This window comes from Salarias fasciatus, chromosome 9 (assembly GCF_902148845.1).
Source record: "Salarias fasciatus chromosome 9, fSalaFa1.1, whole genome shotgun sequence".
Taxonomy (NCBI): Eukaryota; Metazoa; Chordata; class Actinopteri; order Blenniiformes; family Blenniidae; genus Salarias; species Salarias fasciatus.
In genome coordinates this window covers 20,569,398-20,597,382 of record NC_043753.1, presented here as the reverse complement: position 1 = coordinate 20,597,382, position 27,985 = coordinate 20,569,398, and the positions used below count along the sequence as shown (strand labels likewise).

The 27,985-nt window shown below is 46.0% G+C and overlaps 1 protein-coding gene across 2 annotated transcripts; it reads right to left on the bottom strand.

Annotated features, from left to right (window-relative positions):
* Positions 1-25: 25 nt before the first annotated feature.
* On the bottom strand, positions 26-24,516 carry LOC115394328 (dnaJ homolog subfamily C member 13). Of its 2 annotated transcripts, XM_030099624.1 has the most exons (57): positions 24,356-24,516; positions 21,028-21,108; positions 16,451-16,526; positions 15,610-15,759; positions 15,319-15,360; positions 14,977-15,177; positions 14,658-14,864; positions 14,472-14,567; positions 14,200-14,291; positions 13,857-14,023; positions 13,232-13,311; positions 12,955-13,124; positions 12,834-12,866; positions 11,999-12,098; positions 11,791-11,898; positions 11,503-11,658; positions 11,351-11,407; positions 11,126-11,247; positions 10,945-11,020; positions 10,500-10,595; positions 10,176-10,316; positions 9,314-9,331; positions 8,593-8,675; positions 8,365-8,518; positions 8,180-8,283; positions 7,936-8,095; positions 7,786-7,848; positions 7,595-7,696; positions 7,396-7,500; positions 7,070-7,272; positions 6,902-6,986; positions 6,633-6,787; positions 6,430-6,475; positions 6,164-6,318; positions 5,844-6,045; positions 5,647-5,762; positions 5,484-5,562; positions 5,264-5,399; positions 4,990-5,174; positions 4,827-4,901; positions 4,621-4,740; positions 4,134-4,529; positions 3,949-4,062; positions 3,735-3,851; positions 3,461-3,638; positions 3,263-3,354; positions 3,073-3,172; positions 2,893-2,967; positions 2,692-2,804; positions 2,438-2,607; positions 2,313-2,355; positions 2,053-2,226; positions 1,783-1,962; positions 1,538-1,678; positions 1,308-1,451; positions 1,124-1,223; positions 26-382 (listed from the first exon to the last, which is right to left on the bottom strand). In XM_030099624.1, the coding sequence occupies exons 2-57, from the start codon at positions 21,093-21,095 to the stop codon at positions 291-293; spliced, it is 6,813 nt and encodes a 2,270-aa protein (XP_029955484.1). In that variant the 5' UTR covers positions 21,096-21,108; positions 24,356-24,516; the 3' UTR covers positions 26-290. The 2 variants fall into 2 exon arrangements, with proteins under 2 accessions (XP_029955484.1, XP_029955485.1); XM_030099625.1 differs by lacking the exons at positions 12,834-12,866; positions 24,356-24,516 and having other exon boundaries at positions 291-382; positions 21,028-21,095.
* Between the last annotated feature and the right edge of the window lie 3,469 nt (positions 24,517-27,985).

Here is a 27,985-nt window from a genome sequence, read left to right as displayed (position 1 = left end):
ATATTCATTACAAAAAGTAAACTTCTTTTCATTTCACCGGGAGAAACAAGAAAAAAGTAGCACAGAAACAAAAATGTGGTCATCGGTTAAAACGAAGCGCTTTCCAAGACTCGAGTGCCGTTTGTAAAAGTTGGGCGGTCGGGGGAGGAGAGTGACGGTCCGCTTCTCCCCCCGCTGGGTTTTGAGTTGGGGCTGTTTTTGTCCGTCCCCTGCGTGACGGGGGGGCCGATCGCTCCCTCTCTGAGGGCGGACGGCGTGCCCCGGCGTGGCTGTGCCAGTGTCCTTCAGCCTTAGTCTCCGCTGTCGTTGTCCACGGGGGGTGGGACGCTGGACATCACTGTGGTGCCCGTTCCTGCTGTAAGGTAACCTGCGACTCCTGGACCTGCGGGCGAGAAGATGGGAGGGGGAGGGGGTGAGATGCCGCTCAGGTGGGACTCGTGAGGGGGAACCACAGTCTAGTGGACAACTACAGTGATGCTACGGAGCTACAACAACTACTGAGTGCATGAAAAGATGATCGCCACATTGACTACAGTCACGTTTGGCATATGAGATCTGAACATGGAGTGAAGGGATGAACGTTTTATTTGGAGAATATCTGCTCAGGAAAACAGAATTCTAGCATCAGTGATCTCTGCTGTATCTGTGCAGCTGTTTCTGCTGCTTTACGGCCACTTCACTCACTCAAACACTGCACCTCCCAGGCGGGAGAAGATGAGATGAGAGGTGGGAGTGGGAAATGAAAGTGAGGGGACGAGGATGGAGGCAGTAGGAGCCAGGTCAGAGTCTACCTGCATTAAGAGCAAGAGAGAGGAGGGCTGCGAGGGCCCGGCTCAGGAGTCTAGAGCCCGCCTCGCAGAGGGCTGCTGGCGGCCAGGAGAGAAGGAGTGGAAACCCCTGAGGAGCAGAATGTGGAGGAGAGAGAGGAAGGAGAGGGCAGAGCCGGGAAGTTAGAGGACACGGACAGGAGGAGGAGGGTTGCTGGGTTTAAGCACAAAGTGAGGAGTCAGCCACCAGGTGGTGTTTAGGGTAGAGCAAAGCATCGAGACTCATCAACATGCGAGAGAGGACAACACAGAAACACAAAGAAAATTCTACAGCAGCCTGGAGGGAAAGGCGGTACCTGTCACGTAGCCGGCAGTCTGAGACTCTGTGATGAAAAGGTCGTGCTTCTGGTCTTTGAAGGTGCTCCACACCGAGGACTTCGCCAGGATTTCATTCACCTGCAGATCAGAGACAAACACAGGTTTCAGATCAGGGAAACAACCACAGGGTCACACAGAGAAGCTCCTGGTTTTGAACTGCACCTGCTCTCCGTACTGCAGACTGCGAGTCATGGATTTGAGAGCTTTGACGATCTGAGCCTTGGTGGCTGAGGGGTTGTCCAGCGTCTCCAGGCCGATTCCTTCCAGCAGTTTGAGGAGGTACGGCACCAGCTCCACTCTCAGAGCCTGTCGGGCGGCGAGTCGCACCGAGTGTCATTCAGGCCGCATCAGACACGACGAGGAGTAAACAACACGGCCATAACTGTGTGTACCTGCGCCACCAGCTCCGTCTGCTCCTTCTGGAACATGCGGTTGAGAGCTTCACAGGCCAGACCGGCCATGTCTGCCCGGCATTTCATCCCAGTCATCAGCGGGCCGATGGTCTCCAGAGCAGCCATGGAGCGCACACACAGCTACACAACAACACACACGTTTAGCCATACAGTCAGAGAAGACAGAGCTCGGAGCTTTAAATCCAACAAATCTGGTGTTTATTATGAAGTTTTCTTGGCGTCACCTCGTTGTCTGAGAGCACGTGGATCAGGCGGATGGAGCTCTTGGGCACGGCGTTGTTCTTGTGGTTGAGCGCGGCCAGGATGCGCGGCAGGTGGCCCAGCGGAGGAACCTGGTCGGCCAGCTGCGTCTGAGCGCTGAACAGGCAGACCGCCGCTGTGGTGACGGTCTCCAGAGCCTCGCCCTGCGGCACAGCACACGGTCAGGTGGATCTCCGTTCACTCGTGTGGGTGTAATGTGTGTTGTGTTGTATTTCCCCTCGAAGGAAGCTCACGTTGGGGTTGTTCTTCTCCAGCAGCTCGGTGAGCGTTTCCAGGAGAGACACCAGGAACTCTCGAGGTTTGCGCAACACCCAGCCAGGCTGAGCAATGAAGATCCGCAAGAAGACTCCGCCCACTTCCAGTTCGCCCTGCCCGGCTCCGTAAGCCACTGTGAAGTCCTCTGGCAGCTGAGCGAGAGAAACAGGTTTTATTTTTCAAGCTGAACAATAATCACTGCATATCTAGATCAACAAGACCACAGCGTCATACTTACTCTCCAGTTCACATCAGGATTATCCTTCTGCTGCTTAAAGTGCCTGAAAAAGAGTTCAAAGTGTCAGAAAGATGCCTGTGGCGAGGCGAGCCGGACGTGAGCCGAGCTGAGCGGGTGTCACATACTCCAGCATCATCTCCCGCACAGTGGTGGACACCTTCTCCCTCGAGCTGTCGTTCCAGATGAGCTCGGGGTTTTCGTGCGTCCCCTCGAATATGTGCACGGCCGCCTCGGCGTTGTCCCGCATGGCGTCCATGAACACCCCCGGGAGGAAGCGTATCAGGGTGAGACGCACCTGGAAACAGACAAAAGAAGGACGCACGTTGAAGATTTGAAAATATAGGGGAAAAAAGAGAGACGCGTCGTTTCGTCTGCCGACCTTTGGCCCAACCAGCTTGTCTGAGGTCATCTTGGAGAAGAGCTCTGCCGTCTGCGTGCGGACCTGCGGGTGTGTGCAGTTACAGAAGAGGTCCAGCAGATAGATGAGAGCGCCTGCAGAACACACAGGGAGGGAGTCATCAACACCCGGGCACGACAACGTAGAGATTTATGAAATCCTCGCCAACAGGGAGACACCGACCTTTGGCCATAGCCTCTTTGACAATCTTTGTATTTGAAGTCAGTGCATAGAGAGTCTCCAGCACCATCTGCCTGCCTGAACAGATGCAAAGAAGCACATTAGTCTAAAAACAGCGCCTGGAAAACAAACAGGAACAGATCGGACTGACAGGGAGTCTGATCGGGTTTGGTGTCTTCTTACTGGAGGGGAGCGAATGCAGCAGTAACAGGAGGTTGGACAGCACCATGGACTCGGCAATGTTGCTCACACATTCCTGGTTGGACGTCACTGTATTCACAACCTGCAGAGACGGAAGCAATAAGATTGCAAAGCAGGACAGAGTGGAAGTTGTGGTGATCAGATATGAAGACAGTGAGCTGTCGGTGCGAACCTCCAAGACCAGCTGCTGCACTCTGCCCGCTCCGTGAACCCGCAGCAACGAGAAGAGCAGCTTGAAGTGACCGATGCACTCCGACTCCGACCCTGCCATCGTATCAGAGAGGACTTCAGACAAGAAGCTCCAAACAAAAACATGTTTAAAAAAAAAAAAAAACTGGAGCATTATGGGAGTGAAAGCGACGCATCTCACCGGGGTTGTTCTTGATGACGTTGCGCAGAGCCTCCAGAGCCATCTCGGCGAAGCGCAGACGCTCGGCGTGCTGCTGGGACTCCACCTTGTTGCTCTGACTCATGGCCAGCAGGGTGTGGAGGTACTGAGCCTGAGAGCCAACGTAGTCCAGCAGACTGGCCGCGAACGCCTTAGGAAACTAAACACACCGATGGTGGAGAAGAAAAACTAAACATCAGCATTACTCAGATATTTTAAAATTATTTAAGAAGTTTTAAGAACGTATTAGATTCACCTCCAGTGGGAAAGTCGGCTGTTCGTTGTAGACTCGAACAAAGATCTCTCCCACTATCAGCTCCTTGCTGTGATCGGAGAACAAAAACTCTGCGCCGAAGCTTTTATCGTTCTCTCCCTGTGAGGAAGCAGAAGACAGCGAGGATCAAACTCCGGGCGTCTCGGAGGCTGATTGATCTGACTGGAGTCTGAACGCGGTCTGCAGCGGTCTCTACCCTCTTGATGTTCCCCTCCTGTTGACCCTCCAGAAACTCCAGCAGCTCCGCTCTGGTTCCGTTGTTCCAGATCAGGTAGGGATTCTCCGAGTTGCTGTTCAGCAGCTTCAACACCTGGCGGAGAGAGGCGTCTGTCAGCGGCGGCACTGAGCCACGCTTGCTTGCGACCAGCGGCGTTTACCGACCTCGGCGGGCGTTCCCGTCCCCAGCTTCCTGGAGATGTACGGCGTCAGCATGGCGGCCAGGCTCTTGCGGATGGTGGGGTTCTCCGGGGGCGTGCCCTCCACGCCGTTGGTCTCCGACACGGGGGTGTTTCCGTCGGGGCTGTGGGGGATCTGCATGTAGCCGCCCAGGCGGCTGAGGGCCACCATGCTGAGCTTGGCCAGGCTGTTGGCGACCTCCTGCTGGTTGGTCTCCTGGCTGGCCTGCACGCCGCTCTCCTCCAGGGTGTAGTCGTAGTTGAAGAGGTGGACCAGCAGGTGCCAGAGCACGCCGGCGTGATACAGGTGGGTCTGCAGGAAGTAATCCACCGCGAAGGAGCTCACGCACTGAACCGCCAGGGCTGCAGTTTTCGGAAGACCCTGAGTGAGAGGAAGGACGGCGAATTCTGAACGTCAAGTCACCGCATTAGCGTGAACAATCCACTGAGCAGGGAAGCCGTGCAAATCTCACCTTCCCGTAGTACAGGATGTGGCAGAGGTCTCGGATGATGTTGGGCATTTCGACGATCTTCTCTCTGCACTCCTCGAACTGCGCTGCAACGCTGTAGCACTTGCAGATGTGCCCGCACACCTGCGGCACAGTTAAGGGTTGAAAAAAATGTTGGCAATCATCATATCTCTCCAGAGAGGAGAATTTCTTTTTCTCCTGATTCCTACCTGCACAGCCATGTCTTCAGGCTTGCTTGATGCAGTCAATACAGCAACACACCGAGAGAGAGCCTCCAGCAGGACCTGAGAAGATGTGATGCGGTAAAGGTTATTTTGGACGTGATCGCAGTGGGAAGTTTCGCTGCGGAGCGGGCGAATCGGGGTCGGTTACCTCGATGCCGTTCTCGCGGCGCAGCTCCTCGGCGTTCAGAGCCGAGCAGTTGACCGTGTGGAAGGCCAGCTCGGCGGCGGCGGGGAGGAGAGGCGAGGTTTTGGAGAAGAGCTGATCGTCCGCCGTCTCCATGGTGATGGTTTTGATGAGCATGGGGTAGCCGGCGTACTTGTAGGGCTCGAGCTCTGTAACGCCGACCAGGACCCAACGAGTCAGGTGAAATCATAACAAACGTCCAGCTGTCTGACGACCTGCCAGGTGTTCCTCTGCTCACCCTGCCGGTGCCGGTTGAAGAGGATGCTCTGGGCTTTGAGGATGAGGATGATGTTCTCTGGATCGGGGCCGTTCACGATCCGGGCGGACTTCGTGCAGAGGAACTCGTAGGCTTTGTTAACTTTCTCAAACATGTCCTAAAACACACAAAACAATGACATTAAACCGGTTCTTATTTGGCAGATAAAGCGCTGTCTGTGTAGTGATGTGACCAGACGTACCCTGCCCTCTGGGTTTTTATCTGGATGGTATTTCTGTGCGAGCCTGAAGTAAGCTTTTCTGATTTTACTCTCCTCATGCCTGAAACACAGGAAAAAAGACGAATCATTAATGCAACACATTATATTCAAGCGTCGGTTTAAATGATGAGTGCCCTCCACTCACTGTCCCTGTCCTTTGGGGAGGTTGAGGACTTCGTAGGCGTCGTCCACAGACATGGAGGGAGGTTTCTTCTCCACTTCCCTCTTCCAAGCTTCAAGTGTATCTTTAAGCAGCTTCACCTGAAACACATCAACACCATGTATGAGCCGCGTTCGATCGGTGGGAACAGGCTGGACGCAGGAGCAGAGCGGCAGACGTACGGCATCCCGGATGGGCCAGTTGGGGAAGCGGGTCGTGTCGCACAGATGCCTGAGGTAGTAGATGTTGCAGAAGAGCTCGAAGTCGAGCTGAGGGAAGCTGATCACGGGGATGGGGCAGTACTGGTAGAGGGCCCGGGTGTTGCTCTGCAGCCGAGGGCTGAAGTCGGCGACGTGCGCTGCTATCTTCTCGATCATCATCCGCCTGAGTGCAGAAAGAGGCGCAAGTGAAACCCGAGAGGCTTTCATCACTGAGCCTCTGTAATATCTCAGCATCTGTCGTGAAAAATGGCGCAATCCTGTGCAGAGATGAAAGTTCCCACCTCATCTCGCTGCTCCAAATGGCCTCCGGCGTGTCAAATTCTCCGAGGAATATCTCGGAGAAGCGCTCGGCCTCGTAGTTCTCCAGGTAACACACCATGGCCTCCGGCAGCACCGGCCCCAAAACGCTGCGCTGCACGATGTCCTGACCTTTGGACTGGAGAGACAAGACCACAGGCCTGTGTCACTTTCAAACAGACATCAGAGTTACAGCATCCGGTGCATGGCCGTAACGAGGAAATCAATAAACATCAATGAAACCAATCACCTCCTCTGATCTGAAGGCTTGCTTTAGGTGGGTGTATTTCAAGAACCTGAAGAAAAGCAGAAAAGTCAGAAATCTTGTACAGCTTTTCACAACCTGGTGTTACATTGAATCTGCATAAGTTGGTGATAAAATAACCAAATAAATGTTTTTTGTAAATTAGCTTTAAATAAAAAATAAAAAAGTGAGATGCTGTATGTTTTCACCTGGCCACAGGAAGCACGTTGGAGCCCGTGTACATCATGATGAAGAAGAAGACGCCGGTTAAATAGAGGCGCTGCAGATTCGGGTTGTCCTGCATCACCAGGAAGAGAACATTGGCCACCTTCTCCACAAGAATGGGGTCAAAGGTCAACAGCAACTAGAGAGAACAAAGCACAACAGGAAAACACAGACAAGTCATTAGTTTCCATCAATAATCAAAGATGTTATGATGAAACGATGTCGGATGTCAAACAGAATGAAGAGTGAATACCTGGACGATGTGTGGGAGGCAGGCGTTGTCAGTGATCATCCTCTTGATTTTAGGTAAAGGACGGATGATCGCATTGTCTTGGTCCCTGAGAAAAAAAACAGTTTGTTACAGTCTGAAAGTTCAAATCAACCGAGCTGGGAAACCTGTCAGACTTCTGGTTGATCCCACCTGCTGGGGTAGTAGGAGCACATGGTGATGAGCATGTTGAGGATGAGCGTCGCCAGGTCCGACTCGTTCATCACCGCCTGTCCTGAGGCCAGGAGGCACCACTTCAGCTGAGGAATGGCCTGCAGGGGGCGCCACCCGTCCATCCCCTGAGCCCAGCAGCGGGTCTTTGCTGTCAGGACACCAGTGGTCCAGAACTCCTGCATCTGGGGCCCGGAGACAGGACGATAAGTGGAAGTGGCTTCCATCCATACTTACAAGTGAGGTGGTTTGAATTCTGAATGTATTCAGACTAGAGACGACTGGAGAATTCACTAAATTGGACAAACCTCCTCGAAACTGAAAGGTCCTCTTCTTTCTTTGTCTGCGTTGCCGAAGTACCACTCCTTCTCGCTCTCCCTCTTCATGTCTGGTGCAGCCTCCAACACGTTGGTCTGCGCAGAGAGAAAACACCGTTTCATACTGAAGGATCTTTATCGATTATCAGCGGCGTCGAGCGCTGCGCAACTGAGTCGTTCGGGTTTTCACCTGCAGCGGCACTGTGGCTCTGCTGGTGTGGAGATGGGCCAAGGTGAGCAGGTCCACTAAGATACGAACTCCGTTTGAGTCCATCACCTCCTTCACATTTTTCTACAAGACAGAAAAAAAAAAAAAAAAATGTTAACAACAATCAAAACTCCGGTCAATCAGAATCACAAAACAAACAGATTCCAGCTTACCCGGTTGAGGATGAGTTTGTTGAGGAAGAGGATGAGTCTGTCTCTTTCCAGTTTGTCTGTGCACTGCAACCACAGAATTGCTTTTTACATTTCAAGGTCAGGGAGGAAAACAGAAAACAAGCCCTTCTCTACGCTGCTGCCTGAACTCACCCTGTCCAGCATGCCCACAATGTATTTAGTGTCGGTGAAGGGGCCGATCTCCTCGTAACACTTCCCGTAAACTATAGCGAGCGCCTGCAGGCACAGGCACTTCATCGTAACTTTGGGTGTCAGCAAAAAGCGGTGGTAGAGCTCGTTGAAAAACTCATACCTGAAAGTGAACAGGAGGAAAAAGCATTAATTATCTTTTTGGATTAAACGCCGGCTAATCGTCTCGATGGAAAAAGGTTCTCACGATCTCTTGATGGCGCTCGAGTCTTCATTTTCATCCTCCTCCAGCAGCAGACGCAGGTAATAATCCCCGATCTTTATCTCATCTGAAAGGCACTCGTATCTCACCTGCACGGCGCAAAACAAGCCCAATTAAGTTTCTGCAGCAGCGCCGCGTGATTCTGCTTTCGTCTGTTACTGCGAGCAAACCTCGAACTCCTGGTGGTTCCAGGAGATGACGGTGGCGCTGCCCAGCTCGCGGTCCACGCTGAAAGCTCGCATCTCCCCCTCCAGAGCGTCCCGCAGCTCCTCCCTCGTTTTCAAGTTCCAGATGAGGTTGGAGCGAGCGTGGTCGAGCTGGAATCTTCACAAGAAGGAGAAGAAAGATTGTTACACAGGCCACCCAGTAGACTGACAGGAGCTAGGATCGAGTCGTACCTGTAGTAGAAAAGCTCCCAGTTTGACTCAATCTTTATCCTCTGCCGTCTCTTTCTCAGGATGACAGGCTTTTGGTTGGGATTCTGAAATTAAATGACAGAACAGAAACCTTAATCAGACTTATTTTCATTCGCATTCTTGTTTTTAATTGCCACAAAAAAGCTTTGTGAAGTTAAAACAGCTACAAGATGAGCAACGATATGGACACAGAAGAACACCAGACATGAACTGAATGTCACTGATGAATGATGGAAACAATGTTTTTGAAGAGAGTTAAAACAATGAAACAAACACCCCAAAAAAAAAACAATGACATATGACCGACACAAGAAACACAAAAACCAAACGGGATCCCAAAAGTTGTGGAGTTTTCACAGTGAAAGAAAGGTCTTGACATGTACAGCGTTTTCTCTTCCTTACAATAATTTTCATGACTCAAAGTAAGAAGGTATGAAAGAGGAAGCTGCGCCTCCAGAATCACTTTGTGTTGTTTAATGCAAGTTAGACCACTTGTAGAGTTTTTACAAAAGCCTGCAGAAAAAAGAAATGTTTGTACTCAACATAAGCAAGTGTTTTATGTGTTACCAGTTACAGAAGTCAACACACACACACACACACACACACACACGCACAGTATGTCACATGGAGATGGAAAATGGTTTGCTCAGGAGGAAGAATGTGGAAAGAACAGAGTTCGGATCCCATTGGCCAGTTCACTTACCAGGTTATTTCTGTCCTGCTGCATTGTTTGACAGCAGAGAAAACCACACAAGACAAGGGGAGGGTGGGGCAGAGACACACAGAGAGATTACTCTTCCTCACATATCAAACACAACAACAGGGTCACAGGCTACGTCACTACCAATACATACAGGCTGGCACGATAAAATAACTTCACTTAAAGTTGAATGACTGATTATCTGCTCAATTATTGAATCTTTAACCACAACCACAACATAATTCATTAGAAATGGAGCAAATGATAAAAGATGGGAGTGATTAGCCGTCATCCAGCAAAAGCAAGCCAATTAATACATCTGGCCGAGGTGAGTCTGGGTCACTGAAGGCAGGGGGGGGTAAACACGGGAAAATACAGGTGAGGAAAATAAAAATTGATTGAAGCAACACAGAGCAAGCTGGAGTGACCCGAAGCTTTCTGAAATCGAACAAACTCCGCCACGTCTCAGTAAACACAACAAGCACTGACGTTTTCCTTCAGAGAAAGAAGCGAACGGTTCCCATCCTGAAGCCCATCAAAACACCAAACACACAAACACAAACCTGCAACCTTTCCCTAATTAACCTTTAAAAACAAAGGAAAACAGCCGCAAGCAATTTCAGAGGCAAAAAGGCAGGATAACAGTCTCAAAGACGTGTAAATGCGGCTGTTTCTTGACACATGCTGGCGGCACCGTGTCCATGCACAACAGCAGCAGCAGCTGGAAATGAACCCAGTTCGCATCCGGATGCTTCAGCAGTGTTCAGCGAGGAGCAACAGGGGAAAAAGGCACCTGGGCGGGTCCAGACGGCAGCAGAAGCAGCAAAAAAAACTGAATTCACACAAAAAGAGAGTCACGCTTTACCTCCTTCTGGGCGATGCCCATCTTATCCCTCCAGTGCATCAGCACCAGGTCGGCTTTCTCCTTGGCAAACTTCTCCACCTCTTTGGCTGCTTTGCCTGCTATTCGCTGCCACTCGGGCACTTTGTTCCGATTTAGTTGGTCCTGTTGGAAACAAAAAGACAAAATCTGCATTTGCACACGGAGATGATCCTCTTTAATTCTGCAAAAATAAATCCTCCATCAGCCATATCATTATGACCACCTGGCTTTAAAATATGCCTCCATAAAAAAAATGTGTTCTTCATTCCGCCTCTCAGAGGTCATAAGGTTGAAAGTGTCAGGTACCGTTGCAATTTTCAAGTTGTCCCGGATGTGCATTCTGTCCACGTCTTTCTCCGGGACGGCGTCCGGACTGTCGAGGTAAGCCAACAATCCCGTCGGCTGGGCATTGAAAGAGGAAGAAAAACAACAGGATCAGGGACAGTGGGTGGAAATTAGTTTATAGATAAAAACAGAAGCTGGCTAATCTTCAATGCAGAGCTGATATCTGATTTTTCAGACAGGTCAGAAAGAACACAGTCAGTCTAATCTCGCCTGTGAAGGAACTAGTCAGCATTAGGTCAATAGATGTCCTGACTAAATGCTAAAATCTTGAAATGTTAATATAATCTCATGTAATGGAACTATTTGTTTTTCCCAAATTTGGCTGGCGTGCATGATTTTATGCATATAATCACTAATAAATGCTGATGTTAGACATGCTTCAGATAGATCTCATCTGCAGGCTCACCAGTATCCTCTTCAGGAGGTTCATGGCCACGGGGTTCTCTGCCGTCCACAGTCCCACCAGGTGACGACTCAGCTGCCTGACAAACATCACACGGCAGCAGTTGAGGTCCCCGATCGGCGGCATCAATGTTTCAGCTGAGGGAAGTACGGAAAACGTCTCGTTTGAAACGTGTGATGCTCACCTGTTGGTGAGCATCCGCTGGTCTGAGCTGATGGTGAACAGCGACGTGTGCAGGTGCCTCGGCAGGGCGCCCTCACTCAAGGCCAGCTCCTGCATTTTAGTGGCGATGTCCTTATCGCCCTCCTGAATTTAAGCAAGGCAGCGTTTATTATCGTCATAAATCGCACACTGAGGGAGATCATTTCGTTTTAGGACTGTAGAGCTCTTTAACCTTTGGGAGACTCACCTCAATGATGGCTTTCATCACCAAGCCGGCTCCCTTCACTATCGCCATCGAGGGATGCTGAAAAACAAAGACAACAAGCAATACAGACCAATCTGATGGATATGTCAGAGTCTTTTCTACTGAACACTCCTTCACTCTTTGTTTTGCTGCACCTGGAAGAGTTTGAAGAGGGTTCGTCCGTTCGAGGCGACCATCTCCAGCAGCATGTCGAACTGCTGCCCCTCCGTGGTTTCACTGTAGGGGGCGCAAAGGGCGAAGGTCAGGAAGTCCAGCAGGGAGCTGATGACCAGAGCTCCCGTTCCATGGTCCTACGAGAGAAAAAAGGAAACAAGGGAAGCAACATTGAGAATATTTTAGATGCAAATGTGCCGAAATATATTTAAGCAGCATTTCTGAAAGGCTTCAACCGAGCTGCTGACGATAAAAAGACGCCAACGCACCACGTTGGTGATGAATTTTTCAAGAAGGTTTTCCAGGAACTTCTTGGAGGACAGCAGAGACGCCTTGTTCAGCTGCTCCTGCCTCAGGTCATAATCATCGTGCATCGGCTGGAGACGAGGATAAGAGGAAACGTCTCAGTCAAACGTCAGGAAAAACACACAAAGCTGTGTGTGTGTTGCATTTTTCTGAGTACACGGTGACACTTACACACATGAGGGCACAGAGCATGTCTATAGCAGCATGTGTAACACCGTTGTTGTTCCGTTTTAAAGCTTTGACCGTCTTCACTCCCAGCTTTTCCCTGAACCTGCAACACACAGACAAATTCTCATATTTAAAGTAAGTTTGACATGTGAACGCCAGGCCTTGAAAGCATCGAGGAAAAAACAAAACCACTTAAACGCAACTGAAAATAAATCATAAATACTGTTATAAAAACGGTCTGGGGTTGGATACACAAAGAATTCATTGCTTCAGAGGTGGCTTGTTGTTTCTTTTTGCTGATAAGCAGCTTTTAAGAGCAAATCATGTTTGTTTAAACGCTTATTTATAAAAATTAGTGTCTCGTGCGTGCATAAATGAAACGCCAAGCTACACCAGCAATGAATCTGTCAGGAAAACCAATTTGGGCTCATTTCTTTCACAAGGCACGAGGAACAAACAGTAAATACAGTTCCTCTCATACATCTCAGTGACCCTGAAAGACTGCAAAAGGATTCCCTCGCAGGAAGGATAACAGGAACGTAAAGAACCGAGTGGCCAAAGTAGATCATGGGAGAGAGAGACAGGCACGGCTATGAGAGGATGAGATGGCGGCCGTGGAAGTTTAAGACAAATTGCGGCAGACAGTTGGGCTGAAGGGAGTGAAGTGACATAGCCTCCTTTCTGAAGTGCCTGTCTTTAAGCCTGAGATGAGAGCAGAACAGAGATAAAAGAGGAAAGGGCTGACAGACATCAAGGGAACACTCTGGAAAAAAGATCAAGGACATATAAAATACAGGCAGACAAAAGGGCAGACTGAGATGTATGGATTCATATTTACGTTGCATCTGTGAGTCCAGACCCTTGACCAGACCTTGAAATGACAGAGCATGGCTGTTACCAGCAGCTCCACTAAAGAAATAAACAGACAGGTGAAGTGACGGATGTGCAGCGGGTCTCACTTCGGCAGCTGGGTGAAAGCCTGGAAGCCGGCCTTCGAGGCCACCAAGCGCCGGATGGCCTGAAAATGGCTTTCCAGCTCAGCGTTCAGAGCAGGCAGCTCGGCCTCCTGAGTTAAAAGAGCCAGGATGGCGTTGTTGATGAGCTTCTCTTTGTTCTCGGAGAAAAGCCCCTGAAGAGAAGAAGGAAAAACAATAAAGGAGACGGAGAGGAAAATGAACACGGATTCCACTTCAGCAGATGGATGGACTTAATTACATAGGAAGTGTGCAAACTCACATCTTGGGTTACTGCATGCAGCACTCCGCTATAGGATATGTTGGCGTTAAATCTGAACACTGCGTCTGCGAAGTTTCCATCTGAGAGGAGGAAGGAGGGATGGAACAATTCAAGACAAGAAAGAATCGCTTGCAGATGTAGACGCAACGTGATTACGACATGTGGAGAAATCTTCCACCCGTCCAGTGTCGGATGCTTTTCAATAACATCACTGGCCTTCTGACAAGCAATAGAGAAAGACCAAACATCCTCCTGTTACTGGTAGAAAAGCACCTGTCTGTGCTTTTAAATCAATAAGAGGAGAAAAATGTAGTTCAGTCATGTGGAAAAAGCTGGATAGTTTCCATTTGGTAAAAATATACATTTAAATAGTACAAACTGGAGCTGTGACAAACGTTAAGTACACATAGTCACGCACTTACTCTCAGGTATCATGCAGACTTTGAAACGTTTGTTTATGTTTACTTAAATAATTATTTAAAATCTTCCGGTTTTGAACAAAACACCAAATTTGGCAACTTGCAAAAACCACTGCTCAGCATTAAGAGCTGCTCTTTAAGTCTTTATTTATAGTTTAAGGATGTTATTAAACTCCGGTCTCATGAGACGAGGAGCTCTGACTCACTCGGAGGTGCTGCCAGGAATTTGAGATGTAAACTCTCCACCTCCTCGTCCACGGGCATGCTCAGCAAGCCCCACCTCTGCCCCCGCTGCGTGGGCGCCATCTTGACGCAGACGTCCCTGTTGCCTGATGCACGGACTCCATCGAGCAGGCTGGCCAAGAGCGAGTCCCTGCAGAGCAACACGCAAACACTCAGAGAAGCGGTGTGAGGTACTCGTGGTGCATGTCGAGCAGAGTTAGAACAGCAAATGTGATGAAATGAAGGAGAATTTTCCACTAAATGTGCACCACTGGGGCTGCAAAGTCTCTGCAAACACAAAGGAAGACATATACATGGTGTTTGTACCTTTCAGTGGAGGAGAACTTCCTGATCTGACCTCTAATGAATTCAACTGTGAACACCTGAGGGTTGTCGGCGTCACAGATGAGAGCAAACACCTGGAGGGAAACCAGAACGCAGAGGTGAAAAAGGAGAGGGAGGGGAAGGGGCGGCTGACTAACGTTATGCAGACTCAAAGGCTTTGAGCATTGACCTGCAGTTCATACATAATGAAGCAAAAACAAGCGGTTCAATTGACGCGGATCCCCACTGGGGCTGTGAAACAGTAAGATGTTCACCTCTCCAAAGGGTTTAATGGTCACTATGTTGTATGAAGCTGGATCTCTCTCCACTAGACACGTCTCTGTCAGGGCCAGGATGCGCTTTACAGGCTCCTAGAGGAGACGAACACGCAGCAAAAACATATAAGAGATCATAAAAGATATAGAGAGAAATAAGGAGGACGAAGGCCGGCGTGTGCTGACCGGGTGTCGAGGGGTGATCTTCTGCACCACGAACTCTGCCAGAGAAGTGATGCTCTCGTCCGAGCTGTACTTCCCCAACCTGTCGGTCACGAAAGCCTCGAAGGTCAGGGCCTCCTTCCTCAGCCGTAGCGTGATGCCGATGAAGTTCCCGGCATGTTCGATGGCGCTGCTGATGATTTCGTCCCGGTGCTCCGAGGCAAACAGATGCTGTGACGAGGACGGGGCAAGGAGAAGGAAATGAAGGCAGGAGCTTCATCTTCCTCAGCGAACATGTGAGGCGCTGAAGCAGATATAAAGGATAAATAAACTAAAAGCTCACCAGCCTGCTGAAACCACCGTAAAGGATGCAGAACCCCCCTTGGTAGTCAGAGACTTCCACAAAGCCTTCCACGTTCCGGTAGTCGTAGGAGCAAACCACTCGGTTAGTGTGAGGGTCGATCTGGTCGATGCCGCCGGGCCGAACCTCTAAACACACCGACTTCCGCGTGTCGCTCCAGTGATGCTTGTAGCAGTTGTATCGCTGAGATGAAACACGAAAAGAAGAACTTTGATTCAGGTACATCTCGAAAAAATGCAATGAATTAATTCCCGGAAAAAAAAAAAATGAAAAAAGCAATTTTTTAAGTTTTTTTCAGATTCAACTGTATTCAACAGTACTTACCCTGCCTGTAATCTTTCCTTCTGAAAAATCTGTTCTGAATCTCTGCAAATGAGCAAAAAGGAGAGAAGGATGAGTCGTATAAGTTTAAACAGATGCAGTTAGTGGATGAAAACACATTCTTCTTTCACAAAGAGCAAAGTATCTGCTGGCTCTGTATTTCTGATCAATGATCAAATGCTACAGACAAATCTGCAAACATGACACGACGACAAAAGCCTGAACAAGCCACAAGAACACCACGCTGGAGGACTTCATGTAGGACAGAGATGCAGAGTGACGGTTCCTCCTCACCAGTGCTTCTGTGAGCAGCTCTGTCCGATGCTCGGTCGAAAACTTGAGCGTTTCCGACTTCTTGCCGCTGCCTTTGCGGAATGTGAGGTTGAACTCGGTCCCCTGACCTTTTCCTACTGGACCGATACTGCAGATGTCTCCATAAGGCCACTGAAACGGAACCAACAGACAGTATTATTCATGTAGGATCAGTTCGAACAGGAGGGAAAGGAGAGTTGGGCTGTCTGTGTCGCTCCTCGTTCTCACGGCTGCGTCACTGCAGAACAGCAAAACCACAAAACCGGTTTTGTCATGTTTGTGGTTTTGTGGTGAATTCTGCTTTATACCATCAGTGGGATGAGTTCCCCCAGGCGTGGGAGACTAACAAATAATTTTCTGAGGCTTTGTCGGCAGTGGAGGGAAGCTGCCTGTGTTTGGACCATTCTCTGCTTTTTGTAATATGCTGACTGAAACTGGTAACTCTTACATCCTGGGGTTGATCTAGAGTTTTGCCTCGCAGCAGAACGAAGGCCTCAGACACAATCAAACATGCACGATGACGGGTAACTTGGTGATCCCATCGGGAGGCTGAGAATACCGGCACTAGACATTCCTGACGAGCTGCCTAAAGACTTTAAAGGTCTGCGTCTAAAATGATTTGGATCGGAGAGAGGAAGACGAGCAGGTGATGCTGAATGTGCACCGCCGTGTGGATTATTCCCAGCCAAACAACAACCGTGTTTCAGCTCTTAGTTTTTGAAGCGGTTTGCTTATTTAAAAATGTCTGATATTCTGCAGTGTCAGCACATTCCACAAACATCTGTGAGGCTCCCGAGTGACGATGCAGTTCCCGCACACTGACCTGATTTGTTACTTCTAGCGTGGTTGGGTTGTAAGTGGTAATGCCATGCGTCCCCACTGAGAAGACCCGCTTGTACCTGGAAAACACACACACACGCACACACACACACACACAGGATGAGTCAGAGACAGAGAGAAAAGACATGAGAGAAACACCTACAGCAGCAGAGACGGTCTCATAATATTTGCGGTGAACGTGAGAAACGGATCAGTCGAGTGGCGGATCCCGTTACCACGGCAACCCCGAACGAGCCCACGTTCACCTTTATTATTTCACAGAACCCCTCAAGACTGACATTTAACACGGGCAGAAGTCAGACGGTGATGAACGAATACTTTCCACTGAGTCGAGTTTTGAAATTAAAATTCACTGATCAACTCGTGGAAACAATGGAGGCGAAATCATCACAACGGTTTTCACAGTGGGGCTTTCTTCCACGCTAGGAAGGAAGTGCGAAATTCTCTTTTGTCGCTCCTTCTACATGTTGCACTGAGCGAGCGGCGTGGCGCGAGTGCGTGCGTCTGAGCACACGGGCTTCGGGAAGCGTGGTTTGGCAACACTTCCACTTGGCCTTTCTGCTGAATTTCTAGCATTTTAGCCATGTTTTGATTTTTAAAAATGAGTCATTGGAGGATTCTGACTGGTTTGTATTTTGGGAGGGGAGTTAAACATTAAGCTGTCTTTGCATGTTCGTCTGTGTACATAATGTTCCTGCAATCTCTTAATGACTGTTAGCCTGTTCAGTCAACATGCTGACTGGGCTTCTTTCCTTTTTGCACATCCTCATTATGTCCTGATAACAAGAGGCCTGCTGAAGCTAACATTCAGACAGCCAGCCCCACCAAGCAGAGCAAAAAGAAAGCATAATCGAGGGGTTATTTCCACAAAATGCATTTGTGCACGGATTGCATGACTAACACAGACGGACAGAGCGGGCAGAGCGAGCCTGAGGCGAGGCCACAGAGCTCAGGCCTCCTTCACTCTCCACAATTATACAAGTGTCCCTTCTGGATGTGTTCCTCATTAGGGTGGCCATCTCCAGGCCTTCTTCCCCACAATTTGGTTATTTCAGGCTGCAGAGTCTGTATAACTGTCCACATGTCTTGACCTTGGTGCTGAGAAGACAGCTCAACTTGGGTGTCAGCATTTTTCATTCTCCGTCATCTGATGGGATCTTTTTCACATCAAATTTAAATGAAGAGACAATATTCAGATTTATTTTATTGCAGCAAATAAAGACATGATATGTCTATTTTGCATCTGTCTACTAAAACTTATGAATCACAATTTCCTAGTCATGCTGCTGCAGTTTAAATTCACATCAATACAAGGACGTGTGCACAAACCTGCAGAGGCCTGGCTTAAACCGGTGTTTGGTATCCCTTCACAGAAAACTGTTTATATCATTAAGTTTGGTCGTCACGCACAAGCAGTGGATGTTTTCTCACGTCCATTTGCAAAAACAAAAAGTCAAGAAATGTGTATTTTTGACAAGTTTCTTCAACCCTATGAGAAGAACTGACTGGAAATCTAGCTGTAAAAGTACAGCCCGCTCCAGAAATATGATCAGTTACAGGTAACAGTTTGGTCTCCATTCAATCCTACTGTACAGCACGACTTTAAACCTCTTCCTTCCACTTTTGGGGTTTCATAACATCAAATTTGGCAACTTCCTGAATCTGACTAAACTGTCCTCACAACTGCTTCTCCTCATCTAAAATAAAAATGATTTAATTCTCACAAAGAGAAAGACTCAAGATTTCATATAATCTCATGCTGAACACAACAACATAATCCTCCATGCAAGAATTAGCACAAACACTAGATTAGGGAAAAGTATCACAACAAAATAAAGGATATTCACACAAAGAATCAACAACAATATAACAAATAATTAAGGTAAAAAACTTAATGAAAAAAAAAACAAAAACAAATGAACAGTAAAAAAACATTCATTCAACAAAAGTTGAGGAATGTGAGTCCTTATTTTGAAATACTGATCAAGTCTCTTATCTTTGTTGCTGTTTTCTCCTTCTAAATGGATCATTTATCCAGGTTTCCTCCAAAAAAACCATTTCTTCATATTTTCAGTTTATGTGTGATTTTCATGAAAACGTCCTCCATTATCGACTCCCAGGTTTTATTATTTGGTGCCACTGAGCTGAGCCAGTTCTTTGCGTTCGGTTTCTGGCTGCTGCTGAGACGATCTTAAACAGGTACAGGTCCTCTATTCGGATGGTCCCTTTCTACTGACCCAGATCTCAGACCGAGCGGGTTTGGAATATCTCACAGCCAAATATTTCTCCCAGGAAGGCTGGATTTTGGCACAGTATTGACTTTACGTGTGTGATTTGGTTCCATGTGCCAACAAGATCTCCAACAATATTACTGAACTTTTATTTTGATTCTAATTTGGGGTGTAACGAAGTAGCTATTATTGTCTATTTCATCATAGTTTTCCTGACAGAAAGTTTCTAAACATCTCAGCTATTTGTGTGTAAAACAGCAACAGAACATCGGCCTCAGGTAGATATGAATTCACAATCAAAAGTCAGAGAAAAGAAGGTCAATCAGGGAGGAAGACACACATCAATCTCACTGAATGAATGACTGAAGTCACAAGATCTGATTATCGCATGCTCATGAGCGCAGAGGTCGTAAATGTTTTAACAGCAAAGGAATGCTACAACAGTCAAAGTCTACTGTGACCCTACAAGGGTTTCTGCATTACAACTTAGACTTCTAGCACCGTTTTCTGATTTAAAAAGGTATGTAAATGTAATACACCTGGAAAAGATGGCACGTGTTCAGTGAAACTGTGCACTGTCACACATGCCATCAGTTCATGGCAAACATGCTTCTTATGCACGGCCAAGAGCTGTGACAATATATTGCAAACTGATCATGACAATGTCCACATTTGCAATGTAAATATTGCAAAAATACTGGCTGAACTGCCACAGATTTGCATCCAAGCTTTCCATATCAATATATCTGGCCAATCAGATGGAGGCTTACTGCACCCTTCTGTTGACAAGGAATCATATCCCTGCATTACTCCAACGTCACACCTGGTGACAGCAGGGTGGAAACAGAAAAAAATCATGGAAAAATTACAGTAATATCAATCCTGTTTGAAATGCAAACACGTGTGTAGTTAAAAAAAACAACAAAAAAAACAAGGTGCAGTTGCGTCTGTTCATTTCAAACTCCTCAGTCTGATCTGGCTGCTAAAATTCACATACATATGTCTGCAATTGTGGTTTTACATCTCTGATAAACCACAGCAATGCAGTACAGAAGTGGCTGGGGTTTGGGACCCCAACCAGGAACGATGGCTGGGCCTGAGCCGTTCCGTTCTGACAGTTTTTAAATTCAATTTGCATTTCACATTTAAAAAAAAAAAAAAAAAAAAAAAAAAAGGAAAAGAAAAACCAAAACACCATCTTCAGTTTAACACACATCTAGAAAACTATCAGGCTCAGCAGGAGGGTAGAAACAGCAGGACTAATTCAGATCACTCAGTCTGCTGCGGATCGTACATCAACGCTCGTTTCAGCTTTAAAACTCGGCGAGCATTAGCAGGATGAGCCGCCGATGATGGCTGCTGCTCCGCAGCGCCGCTTAAGTTACCTTACCCAAGTCGATGCAGAGCCTTAATGGCACAAAGGCATTTAGAGAGCAAGTATTGGTAATGTGATCCCACCGACGCACTACCCAAGCTGGAGCTTGCTCATAGTGTTTATCAAAGCACCGACATGACGGACACTGGAAACCCAGACAGTATTATGTATAAAAGATTACAGTTTTTTTGATGCTATTTCAGACACTGTACATCCTAATCATTTCACTATAATTGAGACAACACTAACAATTCATATTACCTCCGTTCACCCTGCACAAAGGTAAGGCCAGGTAATCAATCAGATATTCCCTGCCTCTTTTCAGTCTGGATTTGTTATGACAACAAGATAAGCTTTGGTCAGGATGTGATGTAAGGTAAAGATAAGTCATCCATCATCACCGCAGTGAAAAAATAACCCGCTGCTGTCGGGTATCCTCCCCACAGTCGGAGATTGTTCCATGTGTCAGAAACTGAACCATTACAACAGTTAAAGAACACCAAGCTTTAAAATCACTGGAAGAAACACACATGAGACAATAGAGAGACAGACTAACAATGGTCTGCATTGTTTCACGTTTAGCTGTTGTTGCTGAAGGATCCTTTCTTAGTTTAAAAGTCAGGTATTGTGCAAGTCTGGATCCAGGGGTGTCATCTTGCAGAAGAGTGTTTTTGTTGCTCTGTGCTACATTTCATACGATAGCACAGCTCTGCAAAACACGCCGATCACAGAACTGCTGATCGGAGAGCAGGGGCTGCAGTCTGCAGACCTCCTGGCCTCGGCTGGCACGAGCAAGTCAGCACAGCTGAAGCTGAGTCAGGACGTTCACTGATCACCTTTGAAAATAAGGGCTTGTTTAAAAAAGACGACACGAATGAGAAAATGGTGCACAAATAATATCAATCAGGCAAAAAAAAGAAAAGAAAAGAAAAGGACAATAAGTTGGTGTCTTACTTTCCCCTCCAGGAGTGTTTGGTGGTGTAGAAACAGGCCAAGTCTTTGTTCTCTTTGACAACATTCATCTTTTCACAGGACCTACAACACAGAAACAAAGATTCACTGTCAGACCAGCGGAGAAAAATTAATGACTGAAACAGAATCTTTTTCTTTTCTTTTTTTTTTTTAACAAGTAACTACTACATCCAAGTTTATGTGGCACACATTCCAATATATACAAACACACACTTCACACAGTCATTCAACATTTTCTGTCCCGAATGAGAGACTCCCCCCCCCGGACACTCCCTCTGCTGAGGAACTAATGCTGAGTAAACAGTGATTAACAAACAGTGGAGAGGAACCACGACACACCGATTCCTCGCCGTTACTCTCAGAGCATCCGCACGTGTGCTGGAGACACATGACTTTTTATTTTTATTAACCATCGCCAAAGACCCTCAGTCTCTCTCATGCTTCGTTCCATCGGCTCATTTCAAACCAAAGCGCAACTAAAGTTATTGAGACATAAATTCCTGAGCAGAAACCGAGAGGAACTGAACAAGTCTAGATTTATACAGGTGTGAAAAGATTAAAACGGTTCAGCAGTTGAACGTGTGAGAACAAAATCAGGTGTAAAGTAATAGATTACTGATGCCTGGGGGAGGAAAAGTTCAAGCAGTGTCTTAGAATGGATTTAAACTTAAACTAACATTTTCCTGATCAAATCAGGGTGGAAATAAAGAAGAATTCACCTGGATTGCTGGAACACCACTCAAATGGGATAAAATCTCTGTCATATAATATTAAAAGTGTGGCAGTTCGGGACAGACTGAAGAAAATCCAACATGATTGGATCACAGAAAATGCACCCATCAGTACATAATAAAGCAAAAGGAGGGAATAACTGTCTAACCTATCCTCGGTGCAGTAATTTGCTGGCGACTGCACTGTGACAACGGGAACCTGTGTCAGCACTCTGCCAGGATCCTGGAAAAATCTGACTCCAGTTTTCCTTCCTCTCCTTTTTCAGCAACCAAATGAAGCAGGGAGCAGCAAATAACGAACAATTTATTGCCTCATTATTCACAAAGGAGGCAAATATCTGATGGCAGAAGAACAGGATGCAAAATTAAGATGTCAAAAGAGGATAAGAACATTTTAAAGTTACCCTCATGCAGAGCGTAGTCTGGTCCAGAATGAGGTTTTGCATTGAAATGTTTCATTCAACCATAGAATCTGCTACAAAGCAGGGAAATGACGGCATGCAGTGAAGATGCTAGCATGAAATACTGCATGACTTGTGCTTTGATGCAGCAGCGGGTGGAGCACACTCCAGGATTTGGTCATGTGATAACCATTCCCGATGGTTCCCCTTGCGTGCACACAAGTCAATAACCATTTATTTGTGGAAAATTTTTAAGTTCTATAAAAGAAATGAAAAGGACAGTGAGGTAAATCCAGACATGGTGCGAAGCCAGACAAAGCTTCCAAAGGTATGCAGTCATATTCTGAGCAGGTTTTAATATCCTGCTCAAAACAAAGTTATCCTTAATTATTCACTGTTCTGATTGTGGAAGCTCAATCTTTAAGATCAAGTAACACTGCAGTTCTCACATGACAGTATACAACTGCAAAAGGATACAGTCTCAATAAACAAAAGGGAATGTAGGAACACACTTACACAATCACTTAATCAAGTGACTTCATAAGTTTATGTTTGCTTGACGTAATTGTTTTAGTCTCATGAGTTAAAAGAAAACGTTAAATCACCTGCTTGCTTTGGAAAGCAAAGATAACAGGCAATGTGCCTCAACATCAGAATGGGTACAAGGGTTAAACTATCATGTGATACTGCAACATTATGTGACCCAACCCATGCTTTTATATCCCAAGTTTAAAATGTGTTCCTTTGTCCAGGTGTAGCACTACCTAAAAATACAAAGAAAGTAAAATGAGCTGAAGATAATTGAAATAACAATACATATCTCAAATAACAGTCCCAATCGGAGGTCCCCTCTGTTAAACATCCCACAGTTTAGAAGGAGGATGAAACACAACTAGGTATTTTATGAATGAGCTTCTACTCTTCAAAACAACTTTCCTGCAGACTGACGAGCTGCTGCTCTTCATTTATATGCCTCTCACTTTCTCATCAATCCAGGACGGCCTTTTCAGTGTTATCATATGATCTAATACCAGGGTGGCAGAAATATGGCACGCTGAAGGCTGCTGAAGTTACACTTCCTGACGAGCAACAGGCTTTCTCCAATGACTGTTGACAGAATCACAGAACAGGAAAGAAGATTGCAGATTTTCTGTTTTAATTACAAATTTCTGTTGCTTACTATAAGTTTTCCCAATGTGCAAATTTATGTACAAACACATCAATGTACCAGAACAAAGGGAAATCAATGAAAGGTGGAGCAATTTTGATGGCATTTCACTGGTCTGACCCATTTGAGAGAAGATGAAGCTGAATGTGACACTATTTGTTATTCGCTGTACATAAAGGGAATGTCAAAAGCTTTCACTGGTTCAAATGTCTTCCTTGACATTTGTATTAGATGATCTCATTTGAATTTCAAAACATATATATATATATATATATATATATATATATATATATATATAGTAAAAAAAATCCTTAAAGTTCATGATCATATTTTTTTTTTCTATTTGTCTTCACAAAGCCTGCATTGTGCTTTTCCTACTCTCAAACTTTCTTCTGCATTGGATACACATTGCAACATCTCCCGACATCTGTCAATTACATGAAGCAATCCCTCGACCAACACAGGAAACTTGCTCAGCTTCATGTTGTGCAGCACTTGAAGAATTTCAATGATCTGGGAAAGCCAAATCCGCAGCTTCTATTCATTTTTTTTGCTTTGCTGCAGGCAAGAGATGCAAAAGATTGCTCGTAATCTAGAAGCGTCAAAGGGATTGATGGCACGTCTGACCCCCCCGATCTGTCAAACAGATCCATGTCAGAGAGAATTAACGTTACCTGGGTTTCCAGCAGCTAGCTAAACTCTGCTCCACTGCAACGGGCCCTCACGCTCAACTATCCGTCTAAAAACAAGTTGGGTTACGTGGACATTAAGGCTTCAAATACTGAGTATTAACTGTCAGCCCGTGTGTTACTGCTTTCAGTGTTTGCTTGCTGAATGCGGAAAAGGCTTGGCTGAGGCAGGCCAGTGTTGGCTTAGCCACAGGCTAGCGGCTAGCTAGCACGTCGCTCCGGCTTCTTTAATGGGAGAATTAGCTCGTCGCATTAGCAGCGGGGTTCACTCAAGCAAACATGGACAAGAACAAAGTGGCAGCGGCTCCCTGTCGCGCTCACCTGTAAAATCGCTAGCGGGCGTTATTCGTAGCCGTCCCTGAGCCCCCCACCCTCCTCCGAGTGCGGCCGGTGGCTCTCAGTTTTCCTGCTCTGATGCTGAAGGTGCTCAGTTGTGCCGTATTCCCCCCAACAGGACTCAGGACGCTGCCATGTTCCTGATAGCTACAAGGAGCCAGTGCGCATGCGCGCGGCCTGCCTGTCATGCGGCTGTCAGCTGATTGGTTTGTCGAGGAGGATTTCTCCACTCAGTCATCAAAGAAACACTAAATTCACTTTGCATTCACAAAATACCGAATTATGCACGCTTTATGGGCAATCACCCGAGTCTGACATTCATGTTGATATAATGCACGTGTGAAATCTAATCTGCATTTCACTAGTTCCTCTCTCCCTCTCTCTCTCTCTGTCTTTTTTTTTCTTTTTTTTTTTTTAACTTTTATCTATCTATTTTTGCAGGATGAGGGTTTTAAAGTGATTCAACTTGATCATCTGAGCACATCAATGGTTTGCTGACTGGAGTATTCGCCTTGGGTTTAACGGGGCTTTCCTGCCATCTATTGGCGCTGTTACATCAGTGCACCATCCCCAGAAGGCCAGTGTTGTGGTGTTAAACATACATCCCGTGGCCCAAAACCGGTCCACCACAGGGTCTCATCTGCATGTAAAATAAAAGCCATAAAAAGGAAGTAAACTTAAAGAAAAGAGGCAAGGATGAAATAAGTAAAGTAAAGCATGAAAATGAAAAAGGAGATTTTGAATGATTTTTTTTCAGTAAAACGAACTGCTGTTGCACAATACTAAATTTTGAAAAAATGTGGCATGGTTTGGTAGTTTGATCAACGAAGATACAGTATGTCACCTGAAAGCTGTCTTTCACTACAAGTGATAATTGTTGAGTTTCCAAATGCAGCTCTTTGTTTGCTTATATGAAAAAAATCCAAGACAAATTTCAAAGAAAATAGAGATGTGGACAGACTCTCTTAATCATTGTTGGTGCATGTGGAGAGAAACAACAAAAAATGTATGATAGCTTAAAAATTGACAAAACCACTAGGCAATGCTTGAGAGAGCGAGAGAGAGAGAGAGAGAGAGAGAGAGAGAGAGAGAGAGAGAGAGAGAGAGAGAGAGAGAGAGAGGGGCTTTGAAAGAAAAAAATATTAAAAAGCTAAATCGAGTAAAATGACCATATCAGCTAAGATGGAACCTAACCCTGAAACAACCAGTTTTTAAACAAAATGATTTGAAGAAGAAGAAAGCAGCTATTTCACCTCTTATATAAAAATCCACCAATGTCTATTGACCCCAACAAGTTAAGAAAATCTCCATACACACGGAAATGAGTTCATAATAAAGCAGCATTGTCACACACACGTCCTCCCACATGTCACACACGCTCAAAGCCAAAGAATAAATAGTTTTGCTTTTAATCCATAAAACCATGTTTTTGCGTCACATCACAACATATTTCCTTCAGTGATCTGAAATGTGAACAATTCAGACATCATCACTTTATTCCATCAGTCCATTACTCAGATGATAAACTCCTAAAATATCTCTAGTGTATAAATTACACCTGCTCCCTCCTGCCTCTGTGATTCCTCTACTGAACAATGCTGAACTCCTCACCATCATAATGGAGATGAATTCTCCAATTCTCTTCATGTCTGTAATTTAAACTTGATGATCCTCATGTTGCTCTTCACACTGCAACTGTAATACATGAAAGTGCTGCTCTGAGGCACGCACATGCACACAAACAACCTTTGAAGAAAATCAGAGACAGCCCATATAGTCCCATACTGCCACTTTCACAACATGGCAAAACCAGTCTCTGAAGGTTAGAGTTCATTCTCAGTTCAGCAGGAGGAAAGAAACAGCAGGTGTCAGAAGATGGAGGAGGGAACAACGTACATCTTTTGCCAGCTGCTCATAACAAACTGTCAAAACAGGCAGACGAAGGACACCAACCACCCTTACACACGAAAGAGGAGGAACTAAACTCTTACATTTCGAGAAATCTTTCTTGTTGGTGACAAAATGTAACAAAGTGAACAAGCAGTAATTATGTATTTTTTCAATCTAATGGTTAATTACTTTCTATACACATTATAAACAGTAAACCAACTTCTACCATGCTGGCTTTCATGACCCTTCATCACATTTCTTCTCAGTTTGACTATTTACTTCTTCATCTGTATTAATCTCTAAAGTTCCTTCAGTTTGCTCCTCAGAGTTCTGAAGTCCTTCAAAGACATTGTTCATAAATGCAGCAATGCTTCAGGTTCAGAAAGGGGACAGCGATTGTCAATATGTGGATCAACCCAATCGCATACTTTCAAAAGGAGGAAAACCTCCTACGCCTTATTATTTCATTTCCTCAAATATGCTCAAGTCCCAAATACCAATGAGATTAACATCATGGTATTTAATCTCATAGACATCCAGCAACTTGCCAATTGCCGCCCTGGCTCGGTTGCTGGATGTCTGCTGCCAGAACTCCCTTGAAAAAGAGATCCTGTAATCCCAATGGCACTCACCAGGTTAAATAAAGCTAAGTACAATAAAATCTACAGATTGTTGTACATGTTTCATTTAAAAAGAGGCATGTCATCCACAAATCATCTGTACATTCTTTATACAGATTAGGGTCTCAGAGGCTGGAGCATATTTCATATATCACTGAGTGAAAGGCAGATCCTGGACAGGTTAGTGAAAGATTTATTCTGAGGGATGTTTTAGTTTCTGTTCAGACATATTTGAACGTGAGCTATTTCTGATAAGTAATGTCATACTTGTCCACTTCCATTCCCAAGCAGGGAAGCCTGGGAAAACCCTCCAGCGTCCAGCACTCATTATCAGGTGTAGGAACACCATGCAGGAAAACCCAGATCAACTTAGGCTTAAAAAACAAACTATGCTGGCATACAAGAGTTATTTTGTGAATGTTATCTAAAACATTTGTACTCTAATCACCCCTGCTAACACTGACTCTAAATAGTAGGCTCAGGTTCAAAGTACGGTGTTAAAAATGATTGGTTCAAGCCATGTTCACAGCCTCCAGCCTCGGTGGCTTGTGAATCATTTATGAGTAACATCTTTAAATAAACGTACTAAAAGCTGCACTTACGCCTCCATCTGGTGACTTTACATGAACAGGCTAACAGTCATATGCTGCATTTCTTTCTGACAAGATCCACTTTCTCATAGTTTGGAAAGAAAATGTAAAGTTAACAGTGTAACAGAGCGAACATGGAGAATTCTAGGAAAAACTTAAAGCAGTCATATATGGCTGAGCATGCAGTGTTTAGTGCCCATATTCAATTATAAGTGACTCACCGTGATTGAAGATAAAGGGGAAACATCTTGGCCTCTGTTTGCTGACTGATGTTGCACACTGAACTAGAGGCAGATCAGAATGGTCACGTTATAAAGCATCTGATTAGGTGACCAATCATGTGCTGCCAGTTAGTCTAATTCAATTACAGCTAGAGAGACATGAGGAGGAAAAAAAGGCCTCCTTCTGTCTTTCCCAGAATCCCCCTAAAGGAAATGGGAAGTGAAGTTCTCCAGGTTCTGCTGATAATGTTGATTACGTTAAGACTGTATCAATAATGTTTTATGGTTTTGATT

Excerpts from the sequence above, each read along its gene's own strand:
- LOC115394328 (XM_030099624.1), bottom strand. The coding sequence starts at position 21,095 with ATGAATGTTGTCAAAGAGAACAAAGACTTGGCCTGTTTCTACACCACC. Across the intron at positions 14,568-14,657 it reads AGATCACCCCTCGACACCCG|GAGCCTGTAAAGCGCATCCT; the intron begins GTCAGCACACGC and ends CGTCTCCTCTAG. Across the intron at positions 1,224-1,307 it reads GTCTGCAGTACGGAGAGCAG|GTGAATGAAATCCTGGCGAA; the intron begins GTGCAGTTCAAA and ends TCTGATCTGCAG.